The 18,542-nt window shown below is 32.9% G+C and overlaps 2 protein-coding genes across 2 annotated transcripts; one reads left to right on the top strand and one right to left on the bottom strand.

Annotated features, from left to right (window-relative positions):
- Positions 1-83: 83 nt before the first annotated feature.
- LOC126815790 (alpha-centractin) lies at positions 84-14,143 on the top strand. The gene is made up of 11 exons (XM_050541728.2): positions 84-244; positions 996-1,060; positions 2,067-2,142; positions 3,125-3,250; positions 4,154-4,278; positions 4,800-5,016; positions 5,926-6,018; positions 7,494-7,668; positions 8,356-8,417; positions 10,298-10,338; positions 11,181-14,143. The coding sequence occupies exons 1-11, from the start codon at positions 197-199 to the stop codon at positions 11,281-11,283; spliced, it is 1,131 nt and encodes a 376-aa protein (XP_050397685.1). The 5' UTR covers positions 84-196; the 3' UTR covers positions 11,284-14,143.
- Positions 14,144-15,107: 964 nt separating this feature from the next.
- Positions 15,108-18,539, bottom strand: LOC126815786 (mannosyl-oligosaccharide glucosidase). Its single transcript, XM_050541723.1, has 2 exons — positions 17,832-18,539; positions 15,108-17,597 (listed from the first exon to the last, which is right to left on the bottom strand). The coding sequence occupies exons 1-2, from the start codon at positions 18,405-18,407 to the stop codon at positions 15,714-15,716; spliced, it is 2,460 nt and encodes an 819-aa protein (XP_050397680.1). The 5' UTR covers positions 18,408-18,539; the 3' UTR covers positions 15,108-15,713.
- Between the last annotated feature and the right edge of the window lie 3 nt (positions 18,540-18,542).

Below are 18,542 nucleotides of genomic sequence, written 5' to 3'. Positions count from 1 at the left end.
ACGGAGTTTTCATAATTTTACGTTTAGAAATAATCCATATTTAAAGAAACACATATTTCGGATTAAATCGCGATAAGCGTTTTTCACATCCGGTTTTCCCATGATGCATAACGTATTTGGTCTATGTGCATTATAAAGTATCATAAGGCAGAACTTGAGAGATTTAGACGAATTTTTGGCATATCGTGCCTATTCCATGGAATCTTATGATGTAATAGCAAACCAGCCTGTTGTCATAGACAATGTGAGTCCTCCACACATTGTAAAATGCGATGCTAAAACTAATTGTGATTGATTCCCCAAACAAACCGTCTGCTAAATTCGCCATTTTTGTAGCACCTGTCTGCACCAAAGTGACATGAATGACTCATATTTGTAATTTGTCGATAATATTTACTGTTATTTACTGTTATATGGAAGATGCATTCATAAAATAAGTGTTGCTTAAATAGTGTGCTGATAATCCATCTACTTGACTGTATTCCCTCACCACAGAGATAACAATACTGATAAAAACATGTCATTGGTGCTGCTGCTCTGGCTGTTTCTCCATTTTAAATCATGTATTGTAGATCTAATCATACAAGCCACTCCCAAGATAGGTGGTGATTCAAAAAAATTGCTTTATCTCCAGGCATGCTAATATTTTGCTCTTAAGTTCTGGGAGGTCTCTTAAAATCAAGGAAATCAATAATAAAGTTCAACATGGCTTTCTCTATGACTATAGAAAACCGGCTATGAAGCGTCCAAACAAAAATGAATTTTGAAAATTGAAGTAGACCAATGAGTTCTCAGAACACACTTAATCCTACACTAGTTTGGTTTTCTCTCATGTTTAAAGAAAATATTTGAAGAATTACTTTTGCATATTGTCATATTGATGTATGTCCCTTATAATAATTGTAGGCCTATAATAACACATTCTCATTTGATGTAACATTTTCTATATTCTTTAAATATATATGAAGAAATGCTAAATCTATTACTTCTTACAGGGGTCCGGTGTAATAAAAGCTGGGTTTGCTGGTGATCAGGTTCCAAAATATATATTTCCAAATTAGTAAGTGTATTTGATGCTCTAAACTAATTTATAATAAATGTAACGCTCAGTCAGTCAGTGACAGTCACCTTTAATCTTAAATGAAATCTTTAATTAATGTACCAGTGGTATATATTCTGGATAAGATTAACATTACCGTAATGATAATGTAAACTAAAAATGTTAAACATACATTATGTAAGAGCTAAATCTGCTAATTGCAGGTCTTTCTTTAGGCCTGAAATGTTATCTAAATTATTAATTAGACATTAATTAACTTATCCAGACCATAATCAACTCTTCATGTCATCGCAAGCCTGCTAAATTTACTGGATTAGAATCTGATCTGCTGCTCAACGCTCATTCATGATTAAATCAAGAAATGGATAATCTAGAATATGTATTTTATCGTATCGACTTTAGTAATGATGATCGAGGCTAGCCCTAAAATTCAGTCTCTAAATTTTCAGCCAATTCCCTTTACATTATCTAGTTTTTATACGACCACATTTAAATGTCGTCGCCCCCGTCCGTCTGTCGGTCCGGCTTCCACAATTGCTTGTGGACGCTCTAGAGGCTAAAGTTAATATCTAATTGACTTTAAATTTATACACAGTGTTTAAGGTCTTGAGACGAAGAACCCTATTGATTTTCAGCGATTTCCGATTATTACTGCCAGAGTTATGGCCCTTGATCACTTCAAAAATTCTTGTGGACGCTCTAGAGGCCAAAGTTAATATCCGATTGACTTTAAATTTATAATCAGATTTTAGTGTATTATAAATGTTTCATTACCGAAAATTAAAAATATGCGACAACTCTTGTTGACTGCCCGGACGATTTAGCTGCTGTGGGCGTATGTTTCGTTGCCTGGCAACCTATTTTTTACTATTATAGTGAGAACTGCTCAGCTCTTTATCTAATCTCCCATAATGTATCTTTAAAAGATTATGCAAATTGAAACGGATGGAGAATATTTGACTACCCTTGAGTACCATTAAATATGTAGAACATATGTTTATTATAGTATTGGTAGACCCAAACATGTACGTGTTATGGCAGGAGCCCTTGAAGGGGACATATTTCTGGGCCCAGAAGCAGAGGTATGCATATTATCTAAGGACTTTTAATGTATTTCTTATGCTTAACCAATTAAAAACCCCAATAGTATATGGGCAGTTACTTCGCAAAATGGATGAGATATTTAGCTCTGATGTTGGAAATTACAAATCAAATTCCATAGCAAGCCAAAACAACAAATGTCTGATATGTTTTGATCTTTGGTGTTGGGCAAATGAAAATTCTTAGTAAGCAAAAACAACAAATTTTGTGCAATTCTGATATGTTTTGATATTTGGGTGTTGGGAAAATAAAAATAGAGTCATTTTGAAGACAAGTCATTTGGAAACAGAGAATTGACTGTAACTGAACTTATGTCTCATTTAACCAGAATTTGTCACATTTATAATATAATGAGAATTCACTTGTGAATAAAAGTATGTTGCAGATTTAATTTTTGAGCAATTAATTTCATTTACTTCAATTGTGATCATGTCTAATTTAAAACTTACTGGTCTGTACTCACTGCATGAATGAAAATAAACATGAAAGAGAGAGAGAGAAATGGGGTTTAACGTCCACTTGACACAAACTAGGTCATTTCGGGACTAACATATGGTTTAATTTTATTTCAATAATTCACGTGCGCATAGGGGTCTTTAGCAGTGGGAGGAAACCGGAGGACCCGGAGAAAACCCACGAGGTTGGACAGGCGCCCCTACTCCTTGTCACGTACAACCGGGGATTCGAAACCACACCAGTCGAAAAATAAACATGAAACAGATGGTTTCATTGAAGTATTCATGCATCAACCTACTAATTCTGTGGTATAAGAATAATTATTGTCCCGAGTTTGAAACCAATAAAGTTAAGGATTGGCTTCACCGATTGTAATCCGCAATTAAGAGTTACCCATATTACCAAGCACGAAATGTTTGATTCGTTTGAATTATGGTTGTGTATATGTGAAAACTAGGTCAATTTTTTTAAAAACATTAAGCTAAAAATCTTTGATTCATTTATCAGGAACACAGAGGATTGTTGTCTATAAGGTATCCTATGGAACATGGTATTGTTAGAGATTGGAATGATATGGAAAGAATCTGGCAGTATATTTATTCAAAAGACCAACTTCAAACATTCTCGGAAGAGGTATATTCATCTAAAATTAAACAAAATTCTCATTCTTTATAGAAAGGTATTGATTGGGTTGGGTGGTCATAATCCACAATCCCACAATTGTAAAGAACAATTAGGAGTGCCTGCCAGACTGTTTATTTTCTACCACTCTTTAAACATACATTATGCAAGAGCTAAATCTGCCAATTGCAGGTCTTTCTTTAGGCCTGAAATGTAATCTAAATTATTAGACATTAATTAACTTACCCAGACCATAATCAACTTTCGATGGCATCGCTAGCCTGCGATATTTTCTGGATTAGTACCCGATCTGCTTCTTTTGATTAAATCAAAAAATGGATAATCGAGACTATGTTTTTTTATTAATGATGATTGGGGCTAGGTCCAAAATTCAATCGCTAAATACTTGGTTCAGGTTGAAACAATTTGACTGAAATTTTCAGCAAATTCCCTTTACATTATCTAGTTTTTAACTATTATAGTGAGAACTACCAGCTCTTTATCTAATCTCCCATAATGTATCTTTAAAGACCCAATTATCATGTCATATAATTAAGTAATGACCTTATGTTACCGGTAGTCTTAAAATGACAGCCATTTTTTGGGGGAGGATGTAAATTCGTATTCACTCTTTGAAGTTCATAATTTTAAATTTGTTACATATGAATCACTAAATGCATCTTATACCTCATCTATCTATAATACTATTAGCCCTGGAATATAAGTTATGTATAGTAATACATGTATGTAGTTTATGTATATTAATATGAACATTAGGGTGGGGTCTACCAATGTGCCTGTGGTGTAATCAGATCTGAATTTTTTAGTACAAGACACTTAAATTGCTGTCAAGAAACTATAATGATAGCAAAATGGAAATAAAATTAGAATTTTTTTTATTTTTGTACTTTACAGCATCCGGTATTATTAACAGAAGCACCGTTAAATCCAAAACGTAATCGAGAAAAAGCTGCCGAAATATTTTTTGAAACATTTAATGTACCTGCACTATTCATATCAATGCAAGCTGTGTTAAGTTTGTAAGTCTATCAGTCATATAATTATTTTATGTTGCACATTTAATGTGTCATGAAATATCAATACCATCTGTTTAATTTTCATATATGAAGTATATTAATACCGGTAGAGTCAATGATCCAATGTTTATGATGACTTGATATTAATCTAACTAAAATAGATTAATGTTTGGTATTTCTTCCAATGATAATCAAACACATTTTGAGTTATTTTAATGGAGCTCTAAAACAGTTTTATTTTCGCAAAAAGTAACTGATATTTGATTGATTTTTTTGTCAGAAATACCCTCTCTTAGGTAAACAGAGTTTTATTAATTTGAGTAGTGCTAATCTTCCTTAGAATAATGTAATGTGTGAAATCCAACCAATCACATTTATTTAAGTGTTTCTGTTTTGTAACAAAAGTACGGAATATAACTTCCATCATGATGGCATAATTATATAGTCTTTGGGTCACATCAATTTCATAAGGCCTAAGTTTCTTTTTTGGCAGTATATGATCTGTAATACTGTGAATTTTTTAGATATGCTACTGGTAGAACTACTGGTGTTGTATTAGATGCTGGAGATGGGGTAACACATGCTGTACCAATATATGAAGGTTTTGCTATGCCACATAGTATAATGAGAGTAGATATAGCTGGTAGAGATGTATCTAGATATCTTAGACTTCTACTCAGAAAAGAAGGTTTTGATTTTCACACTACAGCAGAATTTGAAGTAGTTAAAACAATTAAAGAGGTACATTTTAGTTGTGATGTTTATTTTATGTAGGCCTACATTCAATAATATTATGGTTGAAAGATACATTGATCAAGAGATGATTTGAAATAAAAGAAGGCATCAGTTCATAAATACTGCAACAACCCTGATATTATACCCTCATTTGGCGTGGGGGGTTGGATGGCTGAATGGTTAGCGTGCGCACGCTGTATCATACAGTCTGTCATTGAGTCGACTGGCGTGGTTTCGAATCCCCGGTTGTACGTGGCAAGGAGTAGGGGCGCCTGTCCAACCTCGTGGGTTTTCTCCGGGTCCTCCGGTTTCCTCCCACAGCTAAAGACCCCTACGCGCAAGCGAATTATGGAAATAAAATTAAACCATATGTTAGTCCCGAAATGACCTAGTTTGTGTCGAGTGGACGTTAAACCCCATTTCTCTCTCTCTCTCTCATTTGGCGTTGCAGAGCAAGGCTACCTTTAGCACTAAAACTGATAATTAAATTTTTTGCTGAATCATTTGTTCATGCATAATTGCCAATGTTAAAATTCCAAGATAATTGATGACATATATTTATGCCATGACAAATGTGACCTGTTACAGCAAAATAAGTCAGAAGTTGCAAGTCATTGTGTACGATATAGGAACAATAATGTCGAAATCAGCTAAAATTATATAAAAAAAAATTTAGTTGGCTTTATTTGTCAATTTATCTTTCGTGTTATATCATTTAAAAGATATATAGCCTATTTTAACCTTTTGTTGATATCATAAAAGACTTGTGGCTACCGACTCATTTTGCTATCACAGGTCACATATATTATCTTGTGACCATTATACTTCAAGTGTTAATTAATAATTAAGTTATATCATAAACCTATTCTAAAAATTGGACAGTTATCGAATATTTTTTTTATCTTGTTTTTGTAGAAAATGTGTTATTTAGCATTAAATCCATTAAAAGAAGAAAGTATTGACACAGACAAAGCACAATATAGTTTACCAGATGGAAGTACCATATTAGTAAGTATATTTTATATTGTATTATCTCTCGTCATATTCTTTAAGTGTGGAATTAGAGGTTGTAGGTGTGTTGTTATGACCCCAGCCCATCTGTTTTTTCATCCAGAATTCTGTAAATGCTCTACAGGTCAGAGTTTTTATACGCCCATATTTTCATGTGGACGTATTATGCCCTCGCCCCAGTCTGTCGGTCCACAAATTGTTTGTGGACACTCTACAGGTCACAATTTTTATCCAATTTTGACAAAACTTAAAATATAGGTCAATCTCAAAAAGATCTCAGTTCCTTTCAATATTGGCTTATCACACCATAACTTTATGGATTATGACCCTGATTGTACGAAAAATCACGTTTTTAGCTTCTGGTCACTCTAAAGGTCACAATTTTCACCCGATTTTGATGAAACTTGAAATGTATGTTTATTACCCAAAGATTTTGGTTCGTAACTTCCTGAATTATGGCCTCTGATTGTACGAAAAAAATCGTGTTTTTAGCTTGGTGTCCCTTTAGAGGTCACAACTATTATCAGATTTAAGATAACCTTTGAATATATCACCATTCCACTGTAATGTCGGTTGAGTTAAAATTTCGTGAAAATTGGACCAAAACTAACGGACAAAATGGCTGCACCTCGTACGCAAACACCGTAGAAATATGGTATATCAAGGTTGTGGACTCTAGAGGTCAGCATTTTGATCCGATTTTGATGAATATTGAAATACATGTTTATAACCCAAAGATGTTGGCTCCTTTCGATATTCATGCATATCGGATCTTAACTTCCAGAATTATGGCCCTTGATTGTATTAAAAATCGTGTTTTTAGTTTGTGGTCCCTCTTGAGGTCACAATTTCTATCCGATTTGAATATATCACCGTTACACCCTAATGATGGTTGAGTTCGAATTTCATGAAAATCAGACCAAAGCTGCTGGACAAAATATGGCCGCTCCTTGAATGCAAATAGTGTAGATATGTGATATATCAAGGTTGTGGACCCTCTAGAGGCCACAGTTTTGATCTGATTTTGATGAAACTTTAGATTTATGTTTATATCACAAAGATCTTGGTTTCTTTAGATAATCACGCATATCGGAACATAACTTCCTGTATTATGGCCCCTGATTTTTCGAAAAATTACATTTTTAGCTTGTGGACCCACTAGAAGTCACAATTTATGGTGATTTTAAACAGTTTTTACGAATTTTTAAACAAAGATTTGATATTAAACACATATATAAGAAATTAGTGCTAGATACACAAGATTAAATGATACCTGGGTTACAGTGTTGATCAAACTGTTAAATTGTTTCCAAGATTTGTGTGTTGAATCGTTTATGAAGTGAGTATCTATCATACATTAAAGTCTTCTTTCCCATCAACTATCAGATCAACTCAACTCAACACTTTATTTTTACCCAAATCAATAGGATTTAGCTCCTTTAAAATCAATGAATGATTAATTTTTGATTTAGGTTGGTCCTGCACGCTTCCAAGCACCAGAATTACTATTTCGACCAGATTTAATAGGTGAAGAATGTCAAGGTATACATGAAGTTCTAGCATACTCAATACAAAAGTCAGACATGGATCTTAGGAGAACATTATTTTCTAATATAGTTTTATCAGGAGGTTCAACATTATTTAAAGGTAAGTTAATATGGCTAAATTATTTTCTGCACACATTTTAAGTCGTCATATATATATTGTTGTCAACATATCTGCTCGTTCATTTTTTTAAACTGAGTGGCAATAAATTTGAACAGCTTGAGTATTTACCTGTCAGTCAATTAATATGCCATAAAATTCGAATTTTAAAGAATTACCTGTAAAACATGATAAATACATTAAAATTTATAGTTTAAAAACACTTAGGATATACTTGTATAAATATATTGGGAGGATTATGCTCAAAATTATCAGGTTCTTTGGAAAAGATTTCTTGCTAATCTAAAGTAAACAACATACGTTATAAATTGACTGATTAGCATAATTTGAAAGTAAAAACCATGCTCTGTATATGTTGGTCATCTGGTCATAAAGGAAAAATCATACCCAAATTTTGATGGCTAATTTCCGAGTTGTCTCCCCATTTATTTTTAGATTTATGGAATTTTGTGAATGGGATATGAGATAGAATTCTTAATGATATTTTTAAAATTATTGAATTTCAGTTGTAAAACGCGATGTCTGTTGATTTTTTAGAGTACAGATCTGTTACCAAAATGCTACAGAGGAAGCTATTTTGAGCATGCACTAACATATCAACAGTATTCAAATCAATGGATTAGATACATACCAGAAATTAATATAGTATGTTCATTTCTTCTTTTACAGGTTTCGGTGATCGATTGCTTAGTGAAGTAAAAAAATTAGCCCCGAAAGACATAAAAATAAGGGTAGGTTATAATCTATAAAATTCTCACCACCAATGTTAAACATACATTATGCAAGAGACAAATCTGCCTATTGCAGGTCTTTCTTTAGGCCTGAAATGTTTTCTAAATTATTAATTAGACATTAATTAACTTATCCAGGCCATAATCAACTCTTGATGGCATTGGATTTCTCCGATATTAAATAGATTAGAACAGTTCAGCCATAGTTTGATTTAATCTAAAAATGGAGGAGCGAGACTTAGCTTCGAACAACCAGTACGGTGGTTGAAACTATTGCATACGTCTTGTCAAACATTCAAAGGCTATTATCTTCGCTCACAATAAAGTAATTTGAATGAAATTTTCAAATTATTCATTTTACATTATCTATTTTCGACCTATTATAGCAAGAATGGTTAGCTTTTTATACGCCCACATTGAAATGTGGTCGTATATTGTTGTCACCCCCGTCCGGCCGGCGGTCTGGCGTCCACAATTGCTTGTGGACGCTCTAGAGGCTAAAGTTAATATCCGATTGACTTTAAATGTATACACAGTGTTTAAGGTCATGAGACAAAGAATCCTATTGATTTTCAGCGATTTGCGATAATTACTGCCAGAGTTATGGCCCTTGATCGCTTCAAAAAATCTTGTGGACGTTCTAGAGGTCAGAGTTAATATCCGATTGACTCTAAATTTATACACAGTGTTTAAGGTCATGAGCCTATTGATTTTCAGCGATTTCCGATAATTACTTCCAGAGTTATGGCCCTTGATCACTTCAAAAAATCTTATGCACGCTCTAGAGGTCAAAGTTAATATCCGATTGACTTTAAATTTATACACAGTGTTTAAGGTCATGAGACGAAGAAGCCTATGGATTTTCAGCGATTTCCGATAATTACTGCCAGAGTTATGGCCCTTGATCACTTTGAAAAATCTTGTGGACGCTCTCGAGGCTAAAGTTAATATCCGATTGAGTTTAAATTTATACACAGTGTTTGAGGTCATGAGACGAAGAATCATATTGATTTACAACGATTTCCGATAATTACTGCCAAAGTTATGGCCCTTGATCACTTTTAAAAACCTTGTGACCCTCTAGAAGCTAAAGTTATCATCCGATTGACTTCAGATTCATACACAGAGTGTAAGGTCTTGAGACAAACAAGTATATTGATTTTCAATGAATTTTTATGACTTGAACAGCTAAATCCATGATGTTAAAAGTTTCCTATACTAAACGTTAGCATGGGGCAAAACTTTATAAAAACCAAACAAATTCTAATGGTTTTCTGATAATTACTTAATGAGTTGTTACTCCTAATCAGATTTTAATGTATTATAAATGTTGCATTACCGAAAAAAGTTAAAATATGTGACGACTCTTGTTGACTGCCCGGACGAGTTAGCTGCTGTGGGCGTGTTTCGTTGCCTGGCAACCTATCTTTATCTAAGTCTTACATAATGTATCTTTAATGAAATATGGTTTAACATACTACTTTTCTACACCAATTTGGCTAATGAAGATGGCCATTGTAAGAGTAATGGAATCAAGATGAATAAGTTTCAAATCCTGATTTGGTATTTTATATGGTTTGGCTTTTCATTGTTAAGATAAAGTTGATGTAAATTCAAGGCGGACATACAGCAATAATGCAAATGCTTGGGCACAATTCTTCATTACATTTTTTGGAAAAGAAATTTTGAAATCTTAAATAGACATTAAAAAGAAAGGTCTTTCTAACCTATAATTTACCATGCAACATGGGCTTTCATTTGCTTTCTTTGTTTATTTAAAGTTCAAATACATATCTTTGTCTTAAACAAAATTTTCCAATAAAATTGTACAGTGTATTCATAGCTGTAAAGATTTTGACAAATAATTTGTTATATTTCAGATATCTGCCCCGCAAGAACGATTATATTCTACATGGATAGGGTAGGTTATTTTCTTGTCTGATTTGTGTTTTCATGTTTAGGATCACTGAATTTAAGTATTTGTTACCGTGCATTCTAAACTTCTCTGAATCATTATTGCCTTCATAAAATGACCATTTTGTCTTAATAGCTATGCCGGTAGCTAACAACTTGATTGACTTGAAGATCATGGATTTATGTTCAATGATCTATCTGTCCGGTCGACTTTGTTTGATCAAACTTCAAGTTAATTATGTTTGAGATTTTTATTTCAAAATTGCTGGGCTTAATCAACTACTTCTAGACATGAATCCCTATTAAAATTTAGAGCCAATTGTTTATAGAGCCACCAAAACTCTGCAGGTCTGGAGTTTTTAAGATTTTTTTCCAAAATAACTGGGATTGTTGGTTATTAGTAATAAGGTTGAACCCTATCTAAATTATAAGTTGTACATCAATTACTTACAATTACCACATGTGTCATCAAAATCTTATGTTTGCTATGGGATTCAGAGATTTTCATTGTGAATTTCATGGGTTTATTTCATTAGTTATACAAATGAATAATTGAACCCTATCACAAAGTCATCCATCAGTTATTGATCTTGTCATCAACCGATGTACCCAAATTCAGAGTTTTTGAGATTTTTTTTAAAAACTTGCTGGGATTTTGGAGATATCCTTTATGAGTATGTTTCATAGACTGACAACCTATGTTTTAAAGCAATGGAACCAGAATGTTTCCTCACTTAAGATCTGATTTCATCCTTCATTTAATAGAGATACAATTGGTGATATTTTGATATACATATATTTGTTGATTTATTATGTAATTATAAAAAAGAATGTTTGGTTTATTTACAGGGGTTCTATTTTAGCATCACTGGATACATTTAAAAAGATGTGGATTTCAAAAAGAGAATATAATGATGAAGGTGTTAAAGCTCTACATAGGAAAACATTCTAGCTATTTATTTTTTTATTTTCCCATGATGAAAACTGCAATATGGTCTATTATAGTGTGTTCATTTAACATCTCTACTTGTGTAGATCTTTCACTCTGTATGATGACTAGAATCTCTTCCATGTGAAATTGGAGTTTTAAATAGCTGAAAGTGAATTTAAGTACTTAAAGTTTACCATTTAAATTTACAGCAGTTCTCTCATTGAATAGCAGGTGCTAACAAATATTGTGACTACATAAATAATTCAAATTGACTTGATCATCTAAGATTACAGCCAAAATTTGGAATATCTATTGGAGAATAATACACTTGTCCAATACTCAGATCAAATAATCTATAAGGCAAGAGTGCCTTCTAAAGCACAGGATGTCTCAAATTTCTGGACCATATTGCAGTACTGTCATTTCTAGAATAACTTATTGTAATGTCTGTACAGCCACTATATATTTAATTTGATTATCATCCTCATTTTCACTCTAGCTGCCATTAAATGAACAAAACGGCATTGTTATGTTAGTAGTAAAACTTTTAGTTATATAATAATAGTTATTAAGTTGTAGAGTTTGCATACAAGGTGAAAGTGGTTAGGTTATTTATATCAACAAAAATATTTACAATGGTGATTTTTTTCAAACAAATTATTTTGTGCTAAAAAGTCATAATATTGGTGCTTAGAGTATGGTTTTAGTTTTCTTATCTTTATACTTCATTTGAACACTTAAAATAAAATATTTGTTTTGATTGTATTACACTAGATCTTGTGTGTCTCTATCCCTATAGATGTATGTATATATTGTTTCTGTTAATGATAAAATGAAATCGTTTTACTGAATCATGTTAAAATGTAATATTTAGTACACATATATTGTAAAACAATATATAATCTGGTAGTAATGTTATCCAATAAAAGTTAACTATCACACTTCAAATGAGTATCTATCTGTAAATACAGGCACCGAGACAAACAAAAGACAGGATGACCAGTTGAATTACTAGGCTATACATGTATTACACTGTTTGAGTAATGCTTATTGTTTGTACACTCTAATGGTATTATTGTTTATTGTCACCTTGTAATTCGGCTAAGTACTTTTATTATTAATAAGCCAATGGTATTGGTTTTTTTTTTTTAAATCTGAATGCATACATGTCACACAATAAATAATAGGACCTATTTCAAGAAGAGAAAAGTTAAAATACTGAAACTATCATGACTACAATGGTTGGTATTTAATATTTCATAAGAATATGTTAACCATATAAAATGCTTTTCCATGGATATTTTAAGTTACTTTTATAGGAACTGTTAATTAATGGTGAAAGGGTGCTGTTCAGTTATATTCAATGAAATATTAAAATATTATATTCTTAATTTATTGGTGGTAATATCTATAACAATATATATTTGATACATGTACTTATGCATGGTAATTGTTCTGTCAATTGGTGATTATTACCTTTCCTTATTTCAAGCTCAACAATAAATACCTTGTCTGTGTAAAAGCGTTATGAAAATTTTGAATTTTAGGTCATATATTTAAAACAGCCCCAAGCTTGAGAATCCAATCATTGATTATTTGGAGCGCTATACTTTATTTCTTATTACTACAAAAAAAATTCTCTTTGTAATTAACAATAAAATGTCTGTTGATAAATGTCAGATGTTACATGAACATGCCCAGTCTAAATCCACAGCGAAATTGCATAAAAATGAAGTAATACTTTCTGATCATTTAGCAGTGTTTCCTTGAAATAATCTGTCCTATGCAGATACCTTCATATGATGCAAATTAAAATCTACTATTAGCATAGTTTTAGTAAACATTGAATTTTGACCAAACTGATGAATTTTGAAAAGTAAGCAACAACTAAAAGTAAATGTCAGTGTTCTTTAGTAAACATTTGATATGAGCCATAAAGTAGTCACAGATGAAACAACAGATATTTAGTAGTTTGAAATTCACCATGTTATAAAACATGGGTTAGAAAAACACTACCGAACTGATGAATTTTTAAAATTTCGCTACAACTACAAGTTGAAGTCAGTGTTCTTTAATAAACATTTGATATAAGCCAAAAAGCAATCGCAGATTAAACAGCAGATATTTAGTACCGTTAGTTTGAAATCCACCATGTTATAAAACATGGTTTAGTAAAGCACTACCTCACGACACCAACTAGTGCAATATATGAGATGAAAGGATAATGATTACTTATTAAGGTTTCAGATTAATCTATATTGTGACTAGTGGCTCAGACATTATATAACTAGTCAATACTCAAGCTGAATTTTTATTGTATATTACTCTGTATGTATTGATTTTTAGCTGATAATGGAGGTTGAATATTTTAGAATAATAAATAATGAACTGTATTCTATAAATATAATCACACATGTTCCAGTAAGTGCACATTGACATAAGAGATGCAAGGCAGTTAAATGAATTGACTGCAGCTTTGCATTTAATATTTAGGTGCATTTTGAGTACTAAATTGCATCAATTTCACATCGCAAATTAGTCAACTATTCATGAGAATTATGTCACAAAAAAATATTTGTAATATAATTATTCAGACTGAAGAAGGGTCTTTTGACCAATGTGTACTTACATGTGATGTTTTCACATGGTTAATTACATGTGGTATTCAGTTCACAATAGTTCTATAATGTACCTATGATATAAAATAGTGGTGTAGAAAATAGAAAACCAACAATGTAATTTTATTATGAGGGAAATTTAGTTTAGTTTCTTTTTTTTTTTTCAAGCCTTATTGCTTGTCTCATTGCCTTCTATTATGCATTGTGTCAATTGCTGTAACATACAAGATATTAAATTTGTATTAAACTCGTCTTAAATTTAATGTTCAGGTTGCTTTTTCTTTCTTTTTTAAGATTTATTTAATCAGTTTGTTATAGTCTCTGTTCCTTCGATCATTAATTGATTGCTAAATGATATTTATAAAGAGTTTGATTGATGGCACACTGTAGGTTGGGCTTGCACCAAATTCAAGTTGATCTGTTTAGATAACAAATGGAATTTGTATTGTGATCTAGTAATCAGAAAAATTTGACAGTTTATCCTTTCACCCACCCTTAAAATGAAGGAATATAAAAAGGGTTTCAGACAGCTGAAGATAAGAGAATTAAGATTATATAATATTTATTCAATAGAAATATATATAGATTCAAATAGTTGCTATAAAGTAGTACCAGTAAATCAGACAATGGTATATAAAAACCTGGTTAAAATGTTTAGACTGTTAATAATATCTCCATAATTAAATCAAACTTGCGAAAAAGTCTGATTTTTCTTTTTATAACAATGATGAGTTGGTCTTCAAGATACTGGTCAGAAAATACACAAATGTAATTTTCAAGTTTAAGAAAAATATTTTAATCAATTGCCATTTGGTGTGATATTAAGGCATGATGAACATGTTAATATTTTATGGGTCCTTTTATAAAACATACAATACATGCATACAAACAATCAAGGATGATAAAATCAAATTAATGAGAATGAACAACGACCACAACACAAAAGTTGTTTCCCTTTCCAAACAAAAACTAACCAATAGGTATCCAGATACCATGTCTAAAAGGTATCAACACACTTCGATCTGAAGAGATAAGTAAAATTTATTATGCGATTCTGGTTGACTATCACTTATGAAATATGTGGCACATTCTACTAACAAACCTGATCAACGCCAATAAAAAAATCTCTTGCATCTTTTCAATCAATTCAAAGTATTCTTTGAAATCCCTCATGACCAGAGTAGGGGGGTTGGATGGCTGAATGGTTAGCGTGCGCGCGCTGTATCATAAAGTCTGTCATTGAGTCGACTGGCGTGGTTTCGAATCCCCGGTTGTACGTGGCAAGGAGTAAGGTCGCCTGTCCAACCTCGTGGGTTTTCTCTGGGGCCTCCGGTTTCCTCCCACTGCTAAAGACCCCTACGCGCAAGCGAATTATGTAAATATAATTGAACCATGTTAGTCCCGAAATGACCTAGTTTGTGTCGAGTGGACGTTAAACCCCATTTCTCTCTCTCTCATGACCAGAGTATAACAAATTCTGTGCCGATTCTATGTGAGTCGTAGCCATGACAGCAGAGGTTATCTCATTACCTGATGTGATAACGAGCTTAGCTTAAATGGCACGTCTGAACATATAAAAAAATCTATATATACATGTGTGATTCAGTCTATTCTTTGAAATCCCTCATGACAAGAAGAGTACATTTCTATGTGAGTCGCAGCCATAACAGATTATTTCATTGCCTGATATGATAATGGGCTTGGCTTACTTGGCAAAGTGTGAACATATAAAAATCTTCATCTACACCTGTGATTCTGTCTATATTAAGTTCTTAATTGGGTAACAACTATTGAAATGTGAGTAGTTTCTGATGATAAAACATAACAAGGTACTTAGTATTTTTCAGCCATTATGAGGACTACAAGGGCTGACCAACCAGTAAATGGATGACTTCCTTTGCCATCACCAGTTTTATCATCATAATTTTCCCAAATATATCCAGTTTTTATATATTGTCTATACATATTTTCTACTATATTATTTCTTAAATCTTTGTAAATTGTCTTAGCTAGTTCTTGATATGGTCCCTCAGTTAAAGAATAATGATTTAATGCCCCTAATGTTAAATAGTTCATATTTATCCATATAGCTCCTCTCCAGTATGGACCGTCATGTTGGGTATTGTATCTCTTATAAAGCTTGGCACTACGCGCTAATGATCTTAATCCATAATCAGTCCATAACATATTGGGATTTTTTATGTTATTTAAAATTGTAAATAGTTTTGGAGAACTTGGTTCTACAATTTTTAACAAAAAGGGAAATAAGCTCACATATCCAAAAGAATTGACAAACTGATATTTTGGATTAGTTATCTCAACTCTGACTTTCTCTGGCTGCTGGCCTGGTGGCTGATTTGGATTAACTTTAGGAAATTCTAATTTTACTTTGTCTGTATGAAAACCATAATCACTATATTGCTGACCCTCTTTGGACCAGTGAAGTTCATCAAGTAATTTATTATCTGATAACATCTGATAAGTTGCTCTGTATTCCTCCCAGTCAGCATTTAATGCTCTAGCAATATCTGCCATTACACCTGATGCTAATGCCATCCAGCAGCGTAGATCAACATGTCTCTCGTCATCAGTAGGATGAGAAGCTCTTGGATAATCATCAAGGCCTGAAGTTAGTGTTTGAGGATTGAGTTGTTTGTTAGTAGTTGGGTCCCTGCCCCTCCACCTATACACAGATCTCTGTGATCCAACTTGAGTTGAATTGTACCAGTTATACCATGCCTTTAATCTAGGGTACAAAGCTTTTAGGATAGCACGATCTTTATCTGTATTACTTTTAATCATATTGCTTATTATCTTTTGCAGTGGAAGGAAGAAGGTTGGTGGGTTTGCATTTCTATTTTGCTGAACGACAAATTGTGCCGGGACTTTAGCTCTTGCCTCTTCACCAAGAATCTGTTCTCTTGGTATCCAACCCTCAGAATTTAATAAATCTAACCAGTGGAACAAGATGTCTCTTGAAATGGATTCATCCCATTCTCGAATCAAAATATTGTGAAAGCCTTCATCCCATAAAAACCCTCTGGGGAAGAAAGGTCGAGAAGGCACAGCCGTGTACAAAGGGGCTTTCCAATAATTTACAGGTTCTTTATGATATTTTGACTGCACTATTGATGATCCATAAAAATACCCAATCCCACCAATCATGTTGGACATAGCTGATGTAGCAAATTTTGTCACTGATTTGTTATAACCCTTTCTCTGTAGCTGAAATAAATCAGTAAATTTCTGGTCAAATCGTGCCAGATATTTATGAAGTGTTTTGTCATACGTTTCTCCTGACAATGGTTCTGTTCTGTCTTCAACACTTTCAGATTCAAATAAAACTTCCATTTCTATGGGTAACTGAGCCGTTATTTGGTGTACAGCGTAGTTAGGACCACCTGGACTATCTCTTGGAACCATCCTTCCACCCAAAATAAAATAGGGCATTGTTCTAGCTTTATCCCAGGCATCAACTCTTATATTTCCCATCATAACCTCTTTAAGTTTCTCTATGCTTTGAGTGTAGGTAACCAGGTGATGGTATTTAGGACTTTTTGCTGATGCTTTTGGAAAAGACATCCTAAAATTGCCTAATTCTTCTGTGTTTCCATTTATTTCTGTAAGTCGATTCTTTGATGCTACAGGGTTCAGATGTCCTTGTCCATCTAAAGCCATGTAAAACATTAGAGATACAAAAACTGGAGAACCACTTTCCTGAAACAAAAAAAAAGAAATATATATTAATGTCTTTATTTACAAATTAGTAATTTAACTTTCAAATTCAGAGTGTGTTTTTAAAGTTCTGAAAGTAATAATTCTTTTATGTTCATAAATGTATGTCATAGTAAAAATGATCTAGTTTGGGGAATTTTGGGGGACAGTTATTTTTTTAACTGTTTTATAATCATCTGGTAGGTGTACATGTATATGGAAATAAGAAATATTAACCTTTGGCATCACAGATATTTTAGCAGTCCAATCACCACCATGAATACCTCCACTCCGTTTTACAAATGATGTATTTAATACAAAATTATCATCATTTATTTCTTGCACACCAAAATTAACACCATCATGGGCAGTCCAACCATATCCTTTAATTTGGTCATCTTGATTGCACCAATGTCTTATTGGAGGAGGCATTTTACCAGTAAACTGTTGAAGCCACATTAGGCCTACAACAGGTGAATGAGCTGTTCTAGTCTTTAGACCAAAATATGTGTGGGGTCTGTATGATCCCCAAAATCTTTCTGGTGTTACTAGTGCGCTGGAACTGTTATCATGGATGATTTTAGGCGAATCAAATGGAGTATTCACAGCATCCTTTAATAACTGTTGATATCTAAAATATGCAATAAGTGCAACTGACACTGTCGTCACAAATATGCCAATCAATTTTGTCCTGAAATCCATTCCCTGTTTTGTCTTTGATGATACCCTGGTGGGGACATGGTTATTTACTATTTCTGGGGGTTTATTCTTGACTAGATGCCGCCGTCTTGTATCTGATCTATCTTTCGTCATATTTTTTGTGACTGTCACACGATATAATTCACACGTTTTCACCAAAATTCAAATCTAGGTTTCACCCATTCTGCCCACATTAATCGAAACGGTAAGACAGTGACACGTAAAGCTCTCTCCAAATGCAAAACATTG

This window comes from Patella vulgata, chromosome 3 (assembly GCF_932274485.2).
Source record: "Patella vulgata chromosome 3, xgPatVulg1.2, whole genome shotgun sequence".
NCBI lineage: Eukaryota > Metazoa > Mollusca > Gastropoda > Patellidae > Patella > Patella vulgata.
This window is presented reverse-complemented; position numbering and strand designations above follow the sequence as displayed.